This window comes from Uloborus diversus, chromosome 5 (assembly GCF_026930045.1).
Source record: "Uloborus diversus isolate 005 chromosome 5, Udiv.v.3.1, whole genome shotgun sequence".
NCBI lineage: Eukaryota > Metazoa > Arthropoda > Arachnida > Araneae > Uloboridae > Uloborus > Uloborus diversus.
Genome location: NC_072735.1, coordinates 44,036,718 through 44,052,832, shown reverse-complemented (window position 1 = coordinate 44,052,832; position 16,115 = coordinate 44,036,718). Strand labels below are relative to the sequence as shown.

The 16,115-nt window shown below is 30.9% G+C and overlaps 1 protein-coding gene across 1 annotated transcript in view; it reads left to right on the top strand.

Moving 5' to 3' along the window:
- The window catches only part of LOC129222891 (uncharacterized), a 201,676-nt gene that overhangs the window by 99,990 nt on the left and 85,571 nt on the right, over positions 1–16,115 (top strand). The window contains 5 exon segments of the mRNA XM_054857455.1: positions 1,602–1,886; positions 6,633–6,752; positions 11,471–11,645; positions 15,789–15,859; positions 15,862–15,923. Of these exon segments, the coding sequence (XP_054713430.1) occupies positions 1,602–1,886; positions 6,633–6,752; positions 11,471–11,645; positions 15,789–15,859; positions 15,862–15,923 (713 nt within the window).

Below are 16,115 nucleotides of genomic sequence, written 5' to 3'. Positions count from 1 at the left end.
TTATTTTTAATGCAGAAATAATTAACTGACAAATAATTATTCATGTATATGATCCTAGTGATTGCCTGATTTCATTCAATTTATGTACCATAAAGATTTAAGTTAATATTTTTATTATTTATTTATTTTGTGAATTTAATGTTTTGACGATAATATTGTAAAAACAAAAGTCAAATTAAATATGCAAACATTAGTTAAGGAAACTCTTTAAGGGAATATGACTTTTCGAAATGTGTTTTCAAGTAATTTTTGAAATAACTATTCATATTACTTTCCAACCTATATGCTGTGCAATTTTTTTTCTTGTACTGTAATGAAGCCACAGCAGACTGCATGATAAATTTCACGATTTTATCTGTTCGATACATTGACAATGTTTCTAATGTAAATATTTCTCATTTCATACAGTTATAATGCAAATTTTGTCAGGTCAATGTCATGCAAATGATTTTGATCCGTCGGAGAGCAATTAAAATCTTACCATCAAAAATGATTCTAAATATTTTTTTCCTGTATGCTAAGTTTTTAATTGCATATGCGCACGTAGATAAAAGAGCTGAATTGCAATTTAAATATTACATCGAATTGACCTTTTGAGTACCCAGTTATCAGTTTAAATTAGCACTACGAGCAATAACGGAAAACTTAACAGAACTTAAAAGAAATTTTTTAAATTCAACTTTAGGCGTTAATGTTAAAAAACATTTTAATTGCTCAAAAAATGCCTCTAAAATAGCTAAATCAAAATTAAATATATATAAAAAAATACGCATGTTCTTTATCAAGAGTTTTTTAAAAAGAAATGTGCTTGAATAATATCCATCTAGTAAAAGAAATAGGGCTAATGTTAAACTTTTTCTTAGAACTATTCAACATTATATGAAAAAATGTTCAAACCAAAAAGTGAAATATGGGTATGAGGTGTTCTCGCCAAAATCTTTTACACAAAAAGAAAGTTTACTCGAATTGGAATATTCACCCAAATTTTATTAGGAGAGAGAGGGGGGGGCAGACAGATAGACCTAAATACATTTTCAACATTTCAAAACTTTCTTTCTAATTTATAATCTTTTGTTGTCTATTTAATTATTTTATTTGTTTTTGACATTTTTTTTACAATATTTTTTGGATGCATTAAGCCTTCTTTTATGTTTTTTCCTTGTTTAATTTTACAGAAAGTAGACTAAAAAACGTATACGTAATTTATATATGAAAATAGGTAGTTAAGATGACGTAGTATTTTAATGTGAGTTTTGGGAATAAACAAACAGACACAACCAAAGAAAACTTAAGTTAAACCCTTACATTGTCACTGAAATATGAATAAATATAGAAAACATTATTTTTTCTACTTTTCACTCGTGATTTATGATAGGTTCATAGAAACATTTGCAGCTTTCTGAAACCCCCTTTTGTATTTTCACAGCATATATTCAGTCTAATACCCCATCTGCCTCGGAATCTCTAAATGAATATTATGAAATATATATCTATGTAAAATAAAATGATAATGTTTACTTTTATATTTATTAACTGATTAATCCAATAAAAATGCGTTCTCATTTTTGACCATATATTAACAAAATGGTTGTTTCTTTTAGTTCCACCTGGAATAACTCCATTCAGCTTTCCCAAAAACCCACAAGAAGGTATGAGGGCGAGTGTGTCTTGCAGCGTACCAACAGGAGACCCTCCCATTCGAATATCATGGTTAAAAGATGGAATACCTTTATCTCTGGAGACTGGAATATCGCTGGAAATGATCGATGACTTTGTGTCCACACTAATCTTCAAGTCCTTGCGTCAAGAACACAGTGGGACGTTTACGTGCGTCGCTTACAACGACGCTGCCACAGTCAATTACTCCGTGCCACTCTCTGTCAGCGGTAAGTGACATTGGATTGATTGAATCATTCAATCTACGACAAATACGTAATTTTAGCAACCATTCGGACAATACAATCACATGAATTGCACAAATTAAACAATAATCTCAAATTCAGCACATGAATTGAATCCAAAACTTTGAAATAAAGCATGCAAATAGAATCATTGTGGATTATTATTGAAATGCATCTATGTATAGAGGTAGATTTCAATAACAATGACAACTGTAGAGTATTCGCACGATTAAATGGCAAATTTAAAGCATAGGAAAAACAGTCCAATTTTCATAAAATTGCTTATGAATTTTTTTTAAACAAATTTTCTTATTTCTTCAAATAAAGACTGACTATATTTTTATTCATGACGATTAATAGCCAATTATATTGTTTGTGAATTTAGTCGTGAAATTGTTTAACCATTGTGTTCAATTTATTATTAATCTAGCATTTCCATTTGCTGCTCTTGCATTAAATGCACTTGCATTCTCATAGTAATGAATACTGAACACTGCAAATAATAAGAGTAGCGTTTTTTAAAGAAATGTGCATTGTGAAGTTTTTCGAATAAATACGCAACCTTATTTATGACGTATCCAACTACACCCATGCTGAGTGCTTGCATTTTCTTCCTATTTTAGAGTAATTAAAACACCAATTTATGTAATTGCGCTTGTACGACATATTAGACCATCATTTTAAAGTTTAACCCGTTAACCGTCAAAAATCAAAATCGTTATTTGTTTTGGATAAGAATCACAAAAGTTAAAATTCTGAACCCATGCAATAGTAATATCCTTTAACAGAACATAATTGCACTAGCTTTAGAAATAAAGGACTGAAAAAGGGTGTTACGTTGACGCAACGTCAGCGAAAAAAGAGTATGAAAGCTGAATAGTTTTATCAGAAATTATTCTACAGTTTCAATGCGTTTTATACACTGGAAACTTTTATTATCTGTGTTATGATTCTGAAATGTACAGAAAATTTTAGAAGAAACTGAAATTTATAGAAAAAAAAGCACAAAAATGCACTTTAGAAATTTTTAATTTAAGAAAAAAATTGATTTATTACACACTGCTCAAAACAAGTAGAGGAACAAAGGAGCAATCACACCAAAGTGAAGAAACCTTTGTGAGGCAACCTTGCAAAGGCATAAACTGGAGTTTACATGTGTATTAAGATGCAATACTGCAAAAAAGAAGCAGAAAACATTTGACTGGGTTTTCTTTTCCTCTAGAACAGTGAAACGAACATAAATGTATGCCTCTCCAACATCATCTGCCACAATTCTTTGTGCATACCCGGATTCCAGTCCCCCGGTAAAACGTCAAGCCATAGAATCCGGTAAATTGTGGTGTCGTGGCATTTTCCAATCAAAAAAAAATGAACGGTTGAATTTTACCGCTCAGACAGTGAAAAAATGAGCTTCTGTTAAATCACGATTTCTGAACTTGTAGCCTTTTTCTGCTTTTCTACGACAGAAACATTGATTTGCTTCCAAAGTTTACGTTTTACTCTCATGTTTACTGAAAATATGCAGGCTGTATTGGAAATTAGTTTTCGGAATAATGTTTTTCTCAATTTTGTTAAAATCATGAGCTCCTCTAATTTTTTGAGCAGTATAGTTATATATGATAGGCTTCGCTGTAGTCGTGATTAAGAGCAACGTTACAAACATTGCAGTGGTAAATAGTTTGTCTGTGGTAATGCCTGTAAACGTTACGGTTAAATGTCCCCATTGGTGAGCTGAATTTGTTAACCCCTCCTATAGATGGACTTTATGTCACTATCATAGAGAGTCTGTAAAAATGAAGTGCAACCACCCATTTTAAAATCCTATAGTGACTTTTTTTTTCTTTACATAATCTTGAAAATTTCCGAGCATTTCTTAATGGAATTTCAATATAATTTAAGAATATTTGCCACCACCTAATTTGAACTTAAATTGCTCAACGATATGAGGCTGAAGAACTAAAACCTTTTTCCTCTGGTTTCTGGAGTAGCGAGTATTAGCTCAGTTAGCAAAAATATTCTGGTGAATCTTCTCAAAATGCTTTCTGTTGCTTTGAATTCTGGGATTTTTTTTTTTTTTTTTGCTGGGCGTATAAATTCATTTGTTCAACAAGATGCCATAAAACATCAAAGTCAAAAAAAAAAAAAGATTGAAAATATCCACACTGTTCTTCATTTGTTGGTTTATACCTATGAATTGATTCCTGTTTTTTTTTCCCATCGCAATACTTCTGTTTTTCGTTTTTTAGCTTTTTTACGACAGGATTTGGAACGATCAAACTTTTTTTTTGGCTTGAACATCACTTTAAACAGCAGTATCTCTTTGGTAAAACTTCATTATCATTATTTAAAATGTTGTCATTGCCATCTTCTTCGTCACTAGCTTCTGTTATTTCTGTAGGGACAACAATAAAATCAAGTCCGCTTATTAGAATATCGGTAAGAAAAAAAAAAAAAAAAAAAATATATATATATATATATATATATATATATATATATATATATCCTGCTAAATGTTATGCATTTCCAATGTACCAAACCGCTGATGTCTATTATTTCAATACCGTTTAATGGAATATTCCGCTTATTAGAATAACTTTTTGTGGAAAATTACTACTCCATTAACCCCTTGAGGACCAGCGCATGGAAAACGAAGCGCTGCTACGGGACCGAACGTTCCGAAATGGAACGCCGTCATCGGCCCGAGCATTTACAGCAGTTAAGCCTAACTGAACAAAAATATTCATATAAAATCAGCATTTCAAAATAATGACTTGAAATTTTAAATTTGCTTAAACAATGTACTACTGATTACTAATTAATAATATAAAGACTATTACATTATTAGAAGGGAGTGAAACAAGTAGAATACGAAAACTTTAACTATGTGTACAAAGATAAATAATATGTGCACAAAAACAAAAATAGAGTTAGACATCGTGAGTGTGCAATCAAAGAAAAAGAAATGTAGCAAAAAAAAATATGTTCCTTATGTTATTTTAATTAAAACAACTTAGGTCAACGAATTTAAACTAGTTAAATTCCCACGCCACAAGTCTCAAAATTGCTGCATAATTCTCTCGAAAACATTCCCTTTCACTCATTTCGCTAACCATTTTTATTGCAATGTTCCAGTCTCCAAATAAAAAAGAATATATAAAGAACAATATCAGAAAGGATTCAAAAATAATCATAAACTTCAGTGCCGCTTGAAATCATTCCTGTACTCTCATCGAACGGGGAATCCCAAAAGTCTGGAACACATACGCAAAAATATTTTAACTTTCCTCCCCCTCCCCCATAATTTATTCAGCTAGATGTATATCTCTTTCAATTACTCGCAACAAAAAAAAAGAGAAGCAAAGATATAAACAAGAGCAATTGAGACCTCATAAATCGTATGCGCAGAGCAGTGATTCACTGTTGTTTGCATTAAAAAAAAATCTATCCCATTGAGAGGTCCAAATAAGAAACTAAAGCGTGTACATGAAGGTCAAATACCATGTGACTCGAATATGATCAAAGTTATAGCCATTCAGCGCCATCTATTATCGTTTAAATATTCAATTCAATCGTTCCATTTCGAGAAAGCGTATATGTGACGCTGGGACGTCAGCGTCGATCAGAGCGCGTAGCGGATACGTGCCGCTAGGCTGATAAGAGAGGAATTGTTGCGTAGCGTCCGCGTGACGCTGGGTGCGAACGGGTTAAGCAGGGTCGACTATTAGTTTCATTAACTGAGTTTTTTTCGAAAATCTATTCCAATGCATCCTCCACAGTAATTTATCTTGTTTTGGGCATTTCAAAAAGCGGATTCGAAAAAAAAAGCGCTTCCACAGTCAAAACGTACATAATATAAATAAATTGCATTTCTACCCGGAAGGCAGTTGAGACAATCCTCCAGCCTACCCCTTTTTCCCTGACGTTACCTCAACACACTAGCCCCTCCTCCCTCACAGAAGCAATTTCTTTGAGGAATGTTCCGAAAAAAAGTAACCTTGACTAAAGGTATTTCATATTTAAACCTAAATTTCTTTTATTTTTATTTTTTCTGAAAGAAACTAGATCGCAAATTTAAGCAAAAAAAAAAATAAAATAAAATAGGATGCGAGAACAACAATTTTTATTGTACATAAAAATAAATTTTTAAGGCAAATTTTTTTAACAGGGTTCTAATGTTATTCTTAAATCCAAAACAGCAATCGTACAAAATTAGTTTTATAGTAACTTTTTTGATTATTCTTAATAACTGTTGCGTCAACGCAACATTAGCGGGTCGTAGATATCTTTCGAGAACACATAAATAGCAATAATGGAAAAATATTTCTATGTATTTTGTTACGTTTTTGTTTTTAAATGAAACGAATCCTGTTAAATTATTAATCATATATTTTTATTGACATTAAACCAACTGTAGCTTATAAACGTGTTTTAAAAGTTAAAAAACAAGCAGTGGCAATTGTACCTACTAAATGTGGTAAAAGTAGGAATGGTATGGTGTTTAGCGGGGAAAAAACGAACTCACACACATAAGTCTATTCATCCACGATGGCTACTGCTTTAGCTGGAATGTCTGATGGTAACTGTAACAGTATAAATATCATGAAGCTGAAAGACAAAGCTTTAATTTTTCATATTTCAATCGCCAGTAAAGTTTTAAGGTTATTATATGAGAATGTACGACTGCTGGTATACATTGTAATCTAATTAATCTTATTTTATGATTTCAAAAAGCTCCACCAAGATGGAAAATTGAGCCGAACGACCAATTTGTGCCTATCGGCGGCCTGGTCATATTAGACTGTACAGCTGATGGAAGACCTGAACCGAGAGTAATTTGGAAGAAAAACGAAGGTGAGAATTGTTTATGATAGTTGATTCAAATGGTAAACTTTTAGATATATGAGCACGTTAAAGAGGTATTAAGCATTTGAGAAAACGTTTCACTTTTCCCGTTAAAACATAAACATTACATTAAATTATTCAATTGTTCAAAAAATAAAACTTGTTTAGGTCACAGAATTGTAGTAGTAGATTTCTGGGCAGCCAAAACTGCAGTAAGCTAACTTTTGTGATTTCTTAATTATATAACAAGTATAATAAAGTCTTTCCATAAATTCAAAATTAACTAACAATGCACACTAACTAGTAATGTAAAGAAGACTATCGTACCATACAACCTAGGTTTACACCAAGACGAGAGATCCCATTCATATCAACCATTTGGGATTGTCCCTATTTTGGAGTGGTTGAATTGAATCCAGAAAATAGCAATTGGAGAAGTTGTAGTTTGATTCCTGTATTAAACATATTTGCATAGATTTGTGAAATTGCAACCATAAGGCTCAATAAGATTCAAAACGGAATTTTCTTTCCCCTTTATGTGCGAATGTCAAGTATTTATTTTCCGCTAGATGACAGGACAGTCAAAAAATTTTCAGTCACATGGCTAATAAATTTCTCAGGTTTAGGTTTGAGGTTATCTTCTCATTGTTGTTAAAACATAATTTTAAGTATAGCTCTGAAAATAAAAAATACGTTCAGTCATGACACGAGAAACAAATTTTAATCGCTGAAGAATGGACATAATACAAGTCTACTAAATGGCTGGTAGTGTGAGTTTAACATTTGAAAACATGACACACATATTCAAATAAAAATATTTAAAGAAATTATGTAACACCCCAAATTATCAGTGGCTATCACGTTGGTGTCTTGTTCTGGTAACCATAACCACACACAAACTCATTTTTCAACTAAAAATACTACGTTTAATGATATGGGAATCAGTTGTTGTTGTGCAGAAAAAAACTATCTGCAACTCCATAAAATAGAAGTATCAAAATCAAGTTTTAGAACAAAAAGTTTCCAAACCTTTAAGTGATCTGTTCGTTACGTAAGTACAAATACCACAGCTATGCCATATTATAAAGCAATCACGAATTGCTTATTGTTCTCATTTGACTGTTTTGATTTCCTTTGATTTTATTTTTTCGACAGAATTTATCTGCACAAATACGGAGCAAAGTGTCATAGCATGGACGAGTAGTATTTCATTGAGTTAAGCTTAACGTCAAGTATTCTTGAAGACACACGCCTACACGCACAGAGACAGAGATGCTTGCACACGAACAGCTACAGATTCACACACGCCTACATATACACACATGCCCCTAAACACATATGCACCTGCAGTAACACACACATACACGCACACAAAAATCTGCTCACAGACAAAAACACATACGTCTACATGCACACACAGGTGCCTCCAAACACACACTCGTGATTGCGGAAAACCTATTCAGAATTCAAGATATCAAAATTCAAATTAGTTTATATTATTATTTGTTTTATTTCAACACCAAATAAGCATTTTTGAAAAAAATAATATTTTATCTTAATTTTTGCTCTAAATCCCAATTCTGGATGCCGAAACACTTAGCACCGGATTCGATGTACTACATGTCATTAACAGCGTGGCAGTTTTGGGGTTTCTTTCTTCAAAGCCTTTAAATGAAATAAAGGTAAAAAAAATCTTCAAAAGAAATAGCTGATAAAATTATAGATAAAAAATTAAATTTACTTACATGTTTAGAAACATCGTTAAATGCACTGCATTTCCAATTTGCCGTAACCTTATCAGTGTATTTAAAAATGAATTTATGCGCTCAAAGCCTTTGTACCTCACAGTACATTTAACATTACCTTATGGCCACTAAAGCGAAAAACGATTTATAATCTGCCCGTTGGGGAAAAGATAAGTCACTCCATGTAAAAATCTACTCCTGACAATGCATCATTGGCACATGTTTTCGATCTTCCCAAAACGTCGCCGCTGGGTTTGAAGAGTGATGAGAAAATAGCCGTTGTAAATGACGTTCCGTAAAGGAAGCAGAAAGCAAAATCGTGTTTTTATGGCATCGTGTAATTTTCTATCACAAAAGGTTTTTTTTGTGTAGAAGAGATTTGAAAAAATAATAATGGTAAAGACATCAACAAAGATACAGGTTGTTTAGTTATGCGCATAAAATATATATTGGATGATATTGATGTCGAAATTGTATACTGAATTTCTTAATCTTTATCGTTTTAAGGAAATATTTCTCAGTATTGGTTCGTATATAGTTTCAATAGACTTTGCCCATAACTTTCAAGTACGTATTTGACATAATTTTATTCTTAGAAATAGTTAAAAAGGTTAAAATAGTAATAATAGACATACTCTGTTTGTCAGAAGCGATTTCGTTATACTCAAAAACACGTTTCATTATTGCTCTACTAGTTTTTGGAGAAAAAAAACATGTAGGGAATGTGGGGCATAGTGAAATAGCGGGGCAATGTGAAGTGGTAAAATATTTATTCTGCTTCTAGTGCCACCTATCTGGTATTATTTTAAGTATGAAGTAAGGCATTTACTCTATTCCAATCAAGAAAAATATACCCCTGAGGTTCAAAACATATGATAATACAAGCAGTTGAAAAAAATGGATTCTCAGATTGTAATATTTTGTTGTATGTCAAAAATTATTGTTGTTGTTTTAAAATTTTAAACTTTTTGTTTTCAGAATTTTAAATATTAACTGAGTGTTCGGTGCAGTATTTATTTAGTGAATATTAAGCTTACTTGCATTTCAAACATTTTGCTCAATTCGTCAAGTGCATGAGGGGCAATGTGGATGGGCCAAAAAAATATATGTCATTTCGTTTACTCATTCTCTCATTTACTTAATCACTTACGTATTTATTTATTAATGAATTTATTCACATTCCTTGTTTTTATAATTCATTTATTCATTCGTTCATTTAATATGTTATTCACTCATTTCTTTACCTTCAAATATAAATTTATTTATTTATTTATTTATTAGTTATATTGCTTTCTTATCGCTCATTTATGCATTCATCCTTTTATTTAATTTTTCCTTTAGTAATAAAATATTGTTTAAATCGAATAAGAAATATTTTATTTAATGAAAAAAAAATCATTTTTCACTTTGCCTTTTGAAAAAAAAGGTGAAAATTTTCCACTTTTTTTTTTTTTAATAAAACAAACTTACTGCCAAAAATAAAAATAATGCTTTAATGAAATTTTATTATAAAATACATTGTTCTTTCCTTATGTACTGTTATTTTCAAAACAAATTTTCAATTGTTTTATTTTGAAAAAGTTATCTTAGCTATTTCACTTTGCCTCACATTCCCTTACTTATATTCATTACTTAACAGTTATGATGTTTTAATACTGCAAAATAATAGTACCTAGCTCATAAATGTGTCATTTGATTTTATAAATGAATATATACATGGTGTGGGGGAATACCACACCATGTTGATTTTTAAATTTGTTTTAGTCAACGGCATAAAAGAAAGTATACAATAAGACTTTCATTCATGTTTTTAAATGATAACTTGTTGAGGCAAACCTCACGTGGCGGCAACGTAATTCTGTGATTAGCATCTGATTTGTCTAGTTAAAGCATTCAGGTGAGGTTTTTCACAACTATAAGTAGATTATTTTTAATGATTGTTTGCATTACCCTCTCGTTACAAACTAATTTATAGCAAGTAGTGTACTGGTTGTGAAACTAATATTTCTTTTTACATTTTCATTGTTTAAAATGCTGTGTATTTAAGTTTTAACTGTTTCTAATTCTTGAAAATTTAGCAAAGTAATATGAAAAACATAAACAACCTAACTAACCACGACGGATTTTATTCGAATTTTAAACATTTGAAAATAAGGCCAAAACTACATTATTTTATTTTTATAAATATTATTTTAAAATCTATTTTTTGAAAAAAGTAAGTCTCTAACATTATTGGTTTCAAAATTTGCCAATATAAGTAAAACCTTCCGCATTCATAAAAACGCTATTTGTGCTTGTTGATAATATTTTATACTATCGCCAACCAAAACAAACAAAAACAATAATAATAACTAGTTTTCAAAAGAAAAAGTATAGCGCAATGAGTAATTCTTGAAACAATCTGATAAAGTTTTCGCTATTCTATTAAGGGGTGCATCGAAACACTGAAAAATGAGCGGAAAAATTAATAAAATATGCAATTAGGAAAAGAAAAACACATTTTACAAAAGAAAAAAAATGTTATAAAAACCAATGTATTATTAAACCACGTTTATCTTAGCGTTTTTTAGAGGGTTTTTTTTCTAACCTTACAGAAACTCGATTCCAAGACCTTTACAAAAGTCTAGCATTCTAATCGGAGAACGATTTATTTACTAAATAAAATTTTTACTATATATTGATCATATACTGTGATATTTTACAAACTAAACCCGATGTAATATGCATTTTTAAAATTAAAATAGAACGCCAAATTAATCCTAGAACTAAATTAAAAAAAATACTAAGTTTCGCACTTTGCAAAAATTTAACTAAACTATATATCTAATTAGATAATATTAGACCTTGTATCTTTGTAATGCTTCAGCTTTCTCCGGAAAGAAACAAAAATCACCTACTCTAGAATATTGCGTTTAATGAACATTAAGAGAATTACGTGTGTTGCCTGGAAACTGATGCCAGATTTGTTTATTAATAATGCAGAGGAGAGCAGTGATTACCGCACGGTGATTAGTGGCTCCCATGTGCAAACTTTGGTGAATGGTTCGCTGGTCATCCGAGATGTTGAGCAAGAAGATGATGGTCGTTACATGTGCGAAGCAAGCAATGGTGTTGGATCACCGTTAAGTACAGTAGTGAAATTGACAGTCCATGGTAAGTAACTCAAGCATGGATCTACCGATCAACTAAAACTTACACTTATAAGTCTCCTTTAGCGTAAAGAATTAATTAATATGAAAGGATAGAAAATGATGAGAGTGTTTAGTATATTTATTGTTTTTGAGGGAAATAAATGTGTTTTCTCTTTTTACACGACACTGCATTGAAACTGTAAAGCATGCTTTAGTAAAATTTCATTTTTTACTTTTTTTTGCATCAAATAAAATTGCACAGATTTTTTTATGCTAAACGTATAATTTATACTATATAGCAATGGTGTTTGATCACCACTAAGTACAGTAGTGAAATTGACAGTTCATGGTAAGTAACTCAAGCATGCATCTATCAATCAACTAAAACTCGCAATATAAGTCTGATTTAGCGTAAAGAATTAATTAATATGGAAGAGTAGAAAATGATGAGAGTGATTAGTATATTTATTGTTTTTCAGGGAAATAAATGTGTTTTCTCTTTTTAAACGCCACGCATTGAAATTGTAAAGCATGCATGTAAAATTTCATTTCTTAGTTGTTGTTTTGTTTTCTGTACCAAATAAAATTGCACCGATTTTTTTATGCTAAACGTATTATTTATACAATATTTTCTTATAATTACTCGCTAAAATAAAGTAAATGAAAGACAATGTAACTTAATCGTTAAAATTTGTGGTTTTGTTCAAATAAACTCAATTCCATACACAACTGCCAATAAAACGTAAGACTACATTGACCGCCGCTGATATGAATCACGTTTCTTCACGATTCAACAATGAGGTTGATTTAAAAAAAAGTTGGGAAATCAATAAAGTTGGATTTTGCTCTGTTTTTGACGATTTGATTCAATAAAGTGGCTTATTCAATTAAACACTGAATCAGTTAAACGGCTTCCTCTGTGCTGACTAGATTTTTCCAAAGAACAATGACATGATACTTGGAAACATTTAAACATAATGTCAAATTTAACTTTAGGTACTGATAAACCTCTTTAAACATTTAAAGAAAGATTAAATAAATTCGTTTTTCATAACATACACCGTAAAACCGTACAACTTTGTGCCTAGAGAGCAACAATGAGCCACCGTTGCCATGTCGATGATTTTGCTCTTTAGTGGCCTCTTTTTCGAATTTACGAGCTTCAAAAAAATCACTAGGTAGTGTTACCATTTAGGTAGCTAAATACGCTTTATCAGAGATTGCCGTTGTTTTCGTATACCTTAGATAACTTAGTCTTTCTTAGTGCGTGATTCGACTCACTTATTTAAGAGTCAAAAGTCTCCTTTGAGCAGACCACTTATACTTTTTTTCAAGATCTGTTAAGTTCAGATTTGCTTTACTAATTTGCCAGTTACAAATTAAGCCGCTTATTGGCTTAAAATGTTTCATAGCTTTCACAAGATCTCAACATTTATCGAAAATGGGGATGTCAGGGCGCAACAATAGGCCACCTATTATACACGAATTTTAGTGGCTTGGAGCTTCATTTTCTTCTCTGTAGGGATGCTTTCGTCATATTTTGTGTTATTTATTGCAAATATGGGCAAGAAAAGACAGAAGAAAGCTTAAGGGTCGCCCTATCGCCCGGACTCCTAGGAGTTTTTTTAGAAGATGCTGACTGAAATCCCGAACAAATACAAACTGAGATAATTTTTTAAAATTATTTATTTTGATGAGATTTGGAATAAGAAATGGAATTTCGCATTTCAGGTTTTCAAAATTTTTTTTTTTTTTTTTTTGATCTTGTTTAAAGTTTGTCAGAGCTACGTATTTTCTGAAACCGAAGTATAGATACCTAGACTTTAGTTGGTGAGTTTTATCTAGTTCGCAAATAATTCTATGTCAAAGCCTAGGCAGATAACAAAGAACGTTACCTACGTTTATTGTGTTAAACTTTACAATCACTCGAGACGACAAGTGATGATTAAGTCTTTAAAAAATGGAAAAAAAAGAGTAAATGATGGACTAAACAAATTCTTTATACGGTTGCAAGCAGAGGACAACGTGTAATCTCAGTCAACAGTTGACCACAGAATAGATCAAGTTTTCAATGTGTTTTCTGGTTTGAAATGAGGTGGCATAGTTGTATCCCGTAGGGGTTTAACTATGGGCCACGGGGGAAAAACTCCCCTGCCTCTTCTCTCCAATTTAGATTTTTTTTTAAACATTTCATTCGAAAAATGAGATGTATAGCTAACATTGCTAAAGTGCTCAAATTTCTAAATCAAAGATGCACATGGAATTTTCATTAAACATATCGAAAAGTGGCCCACAGTTGGACCATTTTACTGTAACTAACAAATTTATCGCTATTTTAAAATATCTGTTAATAAAGTGCCAATCAAACAAAACATAACACCTCAGAATCAGATAGTAAAACAACTACTAAATTAAATGTAACGTGATTAAACTTAAACTTAAAACCAAAATACATTTTCAAGTATTACAACATTATAAGCATAATCATTAAAAACTTAATTCATTATCTGACATTAAGATACTAAAAAAATTAAGCTTTATCAATCATGTGGGTTAAAAAAAATGCGTAATTAGTCCATATTTCCCACTTTTCTGAAATTTTCAAGGAAAAGTAAAAACATCCCAATAAGTATCACTACCATTAAGTGAAATTAAAACCTTAATAATTCGCTGCGATCTTAAGATATTTACGATTCCCCCCAAGAAAGTCTCAGAATCAATTCATCCATCCTGAGCATACGTAATCAAAACCTACACTGCACCCCAGTACCTGATCACAGTTCACATTTGTGGAATTTAATTAAAGCATATGGTGAATATGTTCTACTGGTGTTAAGATGAGGACATTTATCATTTCGGGAGGCAAATTAAATTTTTCTAATTAAGCGAGACATTGCAATTTTCCATGTTTCTGCTGAGATAAATTTTAATTTGTTTTTGCCTTCGCTGCAGACTAAGTAACAAAACATGTTTTAATTAAAGAACGAACTTTTTACAAGTATATAATAATATTATTAAGCTCAGTTACGTTCAATGGAAATTATGTTTAAGTAAAATGGTCTATGCTTTCGATGTTAATTCAATGCATTTTTAATGTTATCTTAGACGTAGATGTTTTTATGCAGTAATTAATTATGTAAAGGAGTTTATATACATATAGCCGCAATACTATTTTTCAAATTTTAATGTAATGATATTAAAATCTGCTAGATGAAGATTAGTAGTAATTTAAGACTTTTTTTTCTGCTACAAGCATTTTTAGCTGAAATTTTTTACTAAAATAGAAATAATAACGTCAAATAGCACAAATTTCTGTTTACTGCTGACACGTGCTTCAGCTTTACAATGCACACCTTTTTCAATGCAAAATAAATGAGATTTAACGTTGTTATTTCTTATTTTACTTTTTATGCACAAATGTATTTATTTAAATTACTTTGTCTACTGCTATTCAAAATATGCAGAAAAAAAACCCGTATAAGTAAAATTGAGTATTTTAATCGAACTTTTTCTACTGCTTTGTTTTATTTTTCCGTTCATTAAAAAAATTAGTTTAAAGTTTTAGATTTTAATTACAAGAAATGTAAAGTTTACTATGTTATTGGACCACAGGCTGATAAAATATAAGCTACTGTTAGGTTGTATCGCAGTATGTAACTGATTTTATTTCATCTATGAGAACTTTTTTATTTTTTGTTAATGAAATGTTATTTATATTTTTAGCGGTAATAAATCTAAACTGCTATTATGCTGCATTTTTGATATATAAACTAATAATATAGGAGTATAACAAAATGAAGATATGAAAGTTTTTTAAAGTCTGTTAAAAACACTGCGCTTTACTCTTTCTTCCCTAATAAAGAAACTGTACCTTGTAATTTTTCTAATACTTCCTTTGTTTCTTTTAATACATTTTTAGGCATAGCATTCAGATTTAACTTTAAGTTTTGCAAAAGTATCATAAGCATCAAATTAGTTTGGAAATGTTCGTTTATATAAGATGTATTATTGCAATATATTGTTGTGGTAATTTAAACTACCACTCCATTGTATTTGAATATCATTTTTAAAGATACGCAAAGAGCATATAAACGCAAATATTTTATGTCAAGTTGTTACACACTTAATGCATGGGCATTTTTTTCCTCTCTCGTTCAGTTCCAGCTCAGTTTTAAGCAAAAATTTGTTGCTCAGACTGTCAGATCTGGTGGATCTGTATCCCTCAAATGCGAGGCTTTTGGAGAAAACCAATGACTTACACATGGCTGAAGGACAGACAACCCTCGGAGGAATCAGTCACCAAGGTAATCAAAGCAAATTTGAAGCTTTATTATAGAAACAACAAAGTTTATTACAGCTTAAAGTATTTCAACCGGGAACTTAGGTTACTGAATTTAAATATTTATCAAGCCTCAATAATTTTTAATCAGTTTAAATCTTAACGGGGTTACTTCTTTCTGATATTTCACTAATTAAAATTCTATTCAACGGTTTCT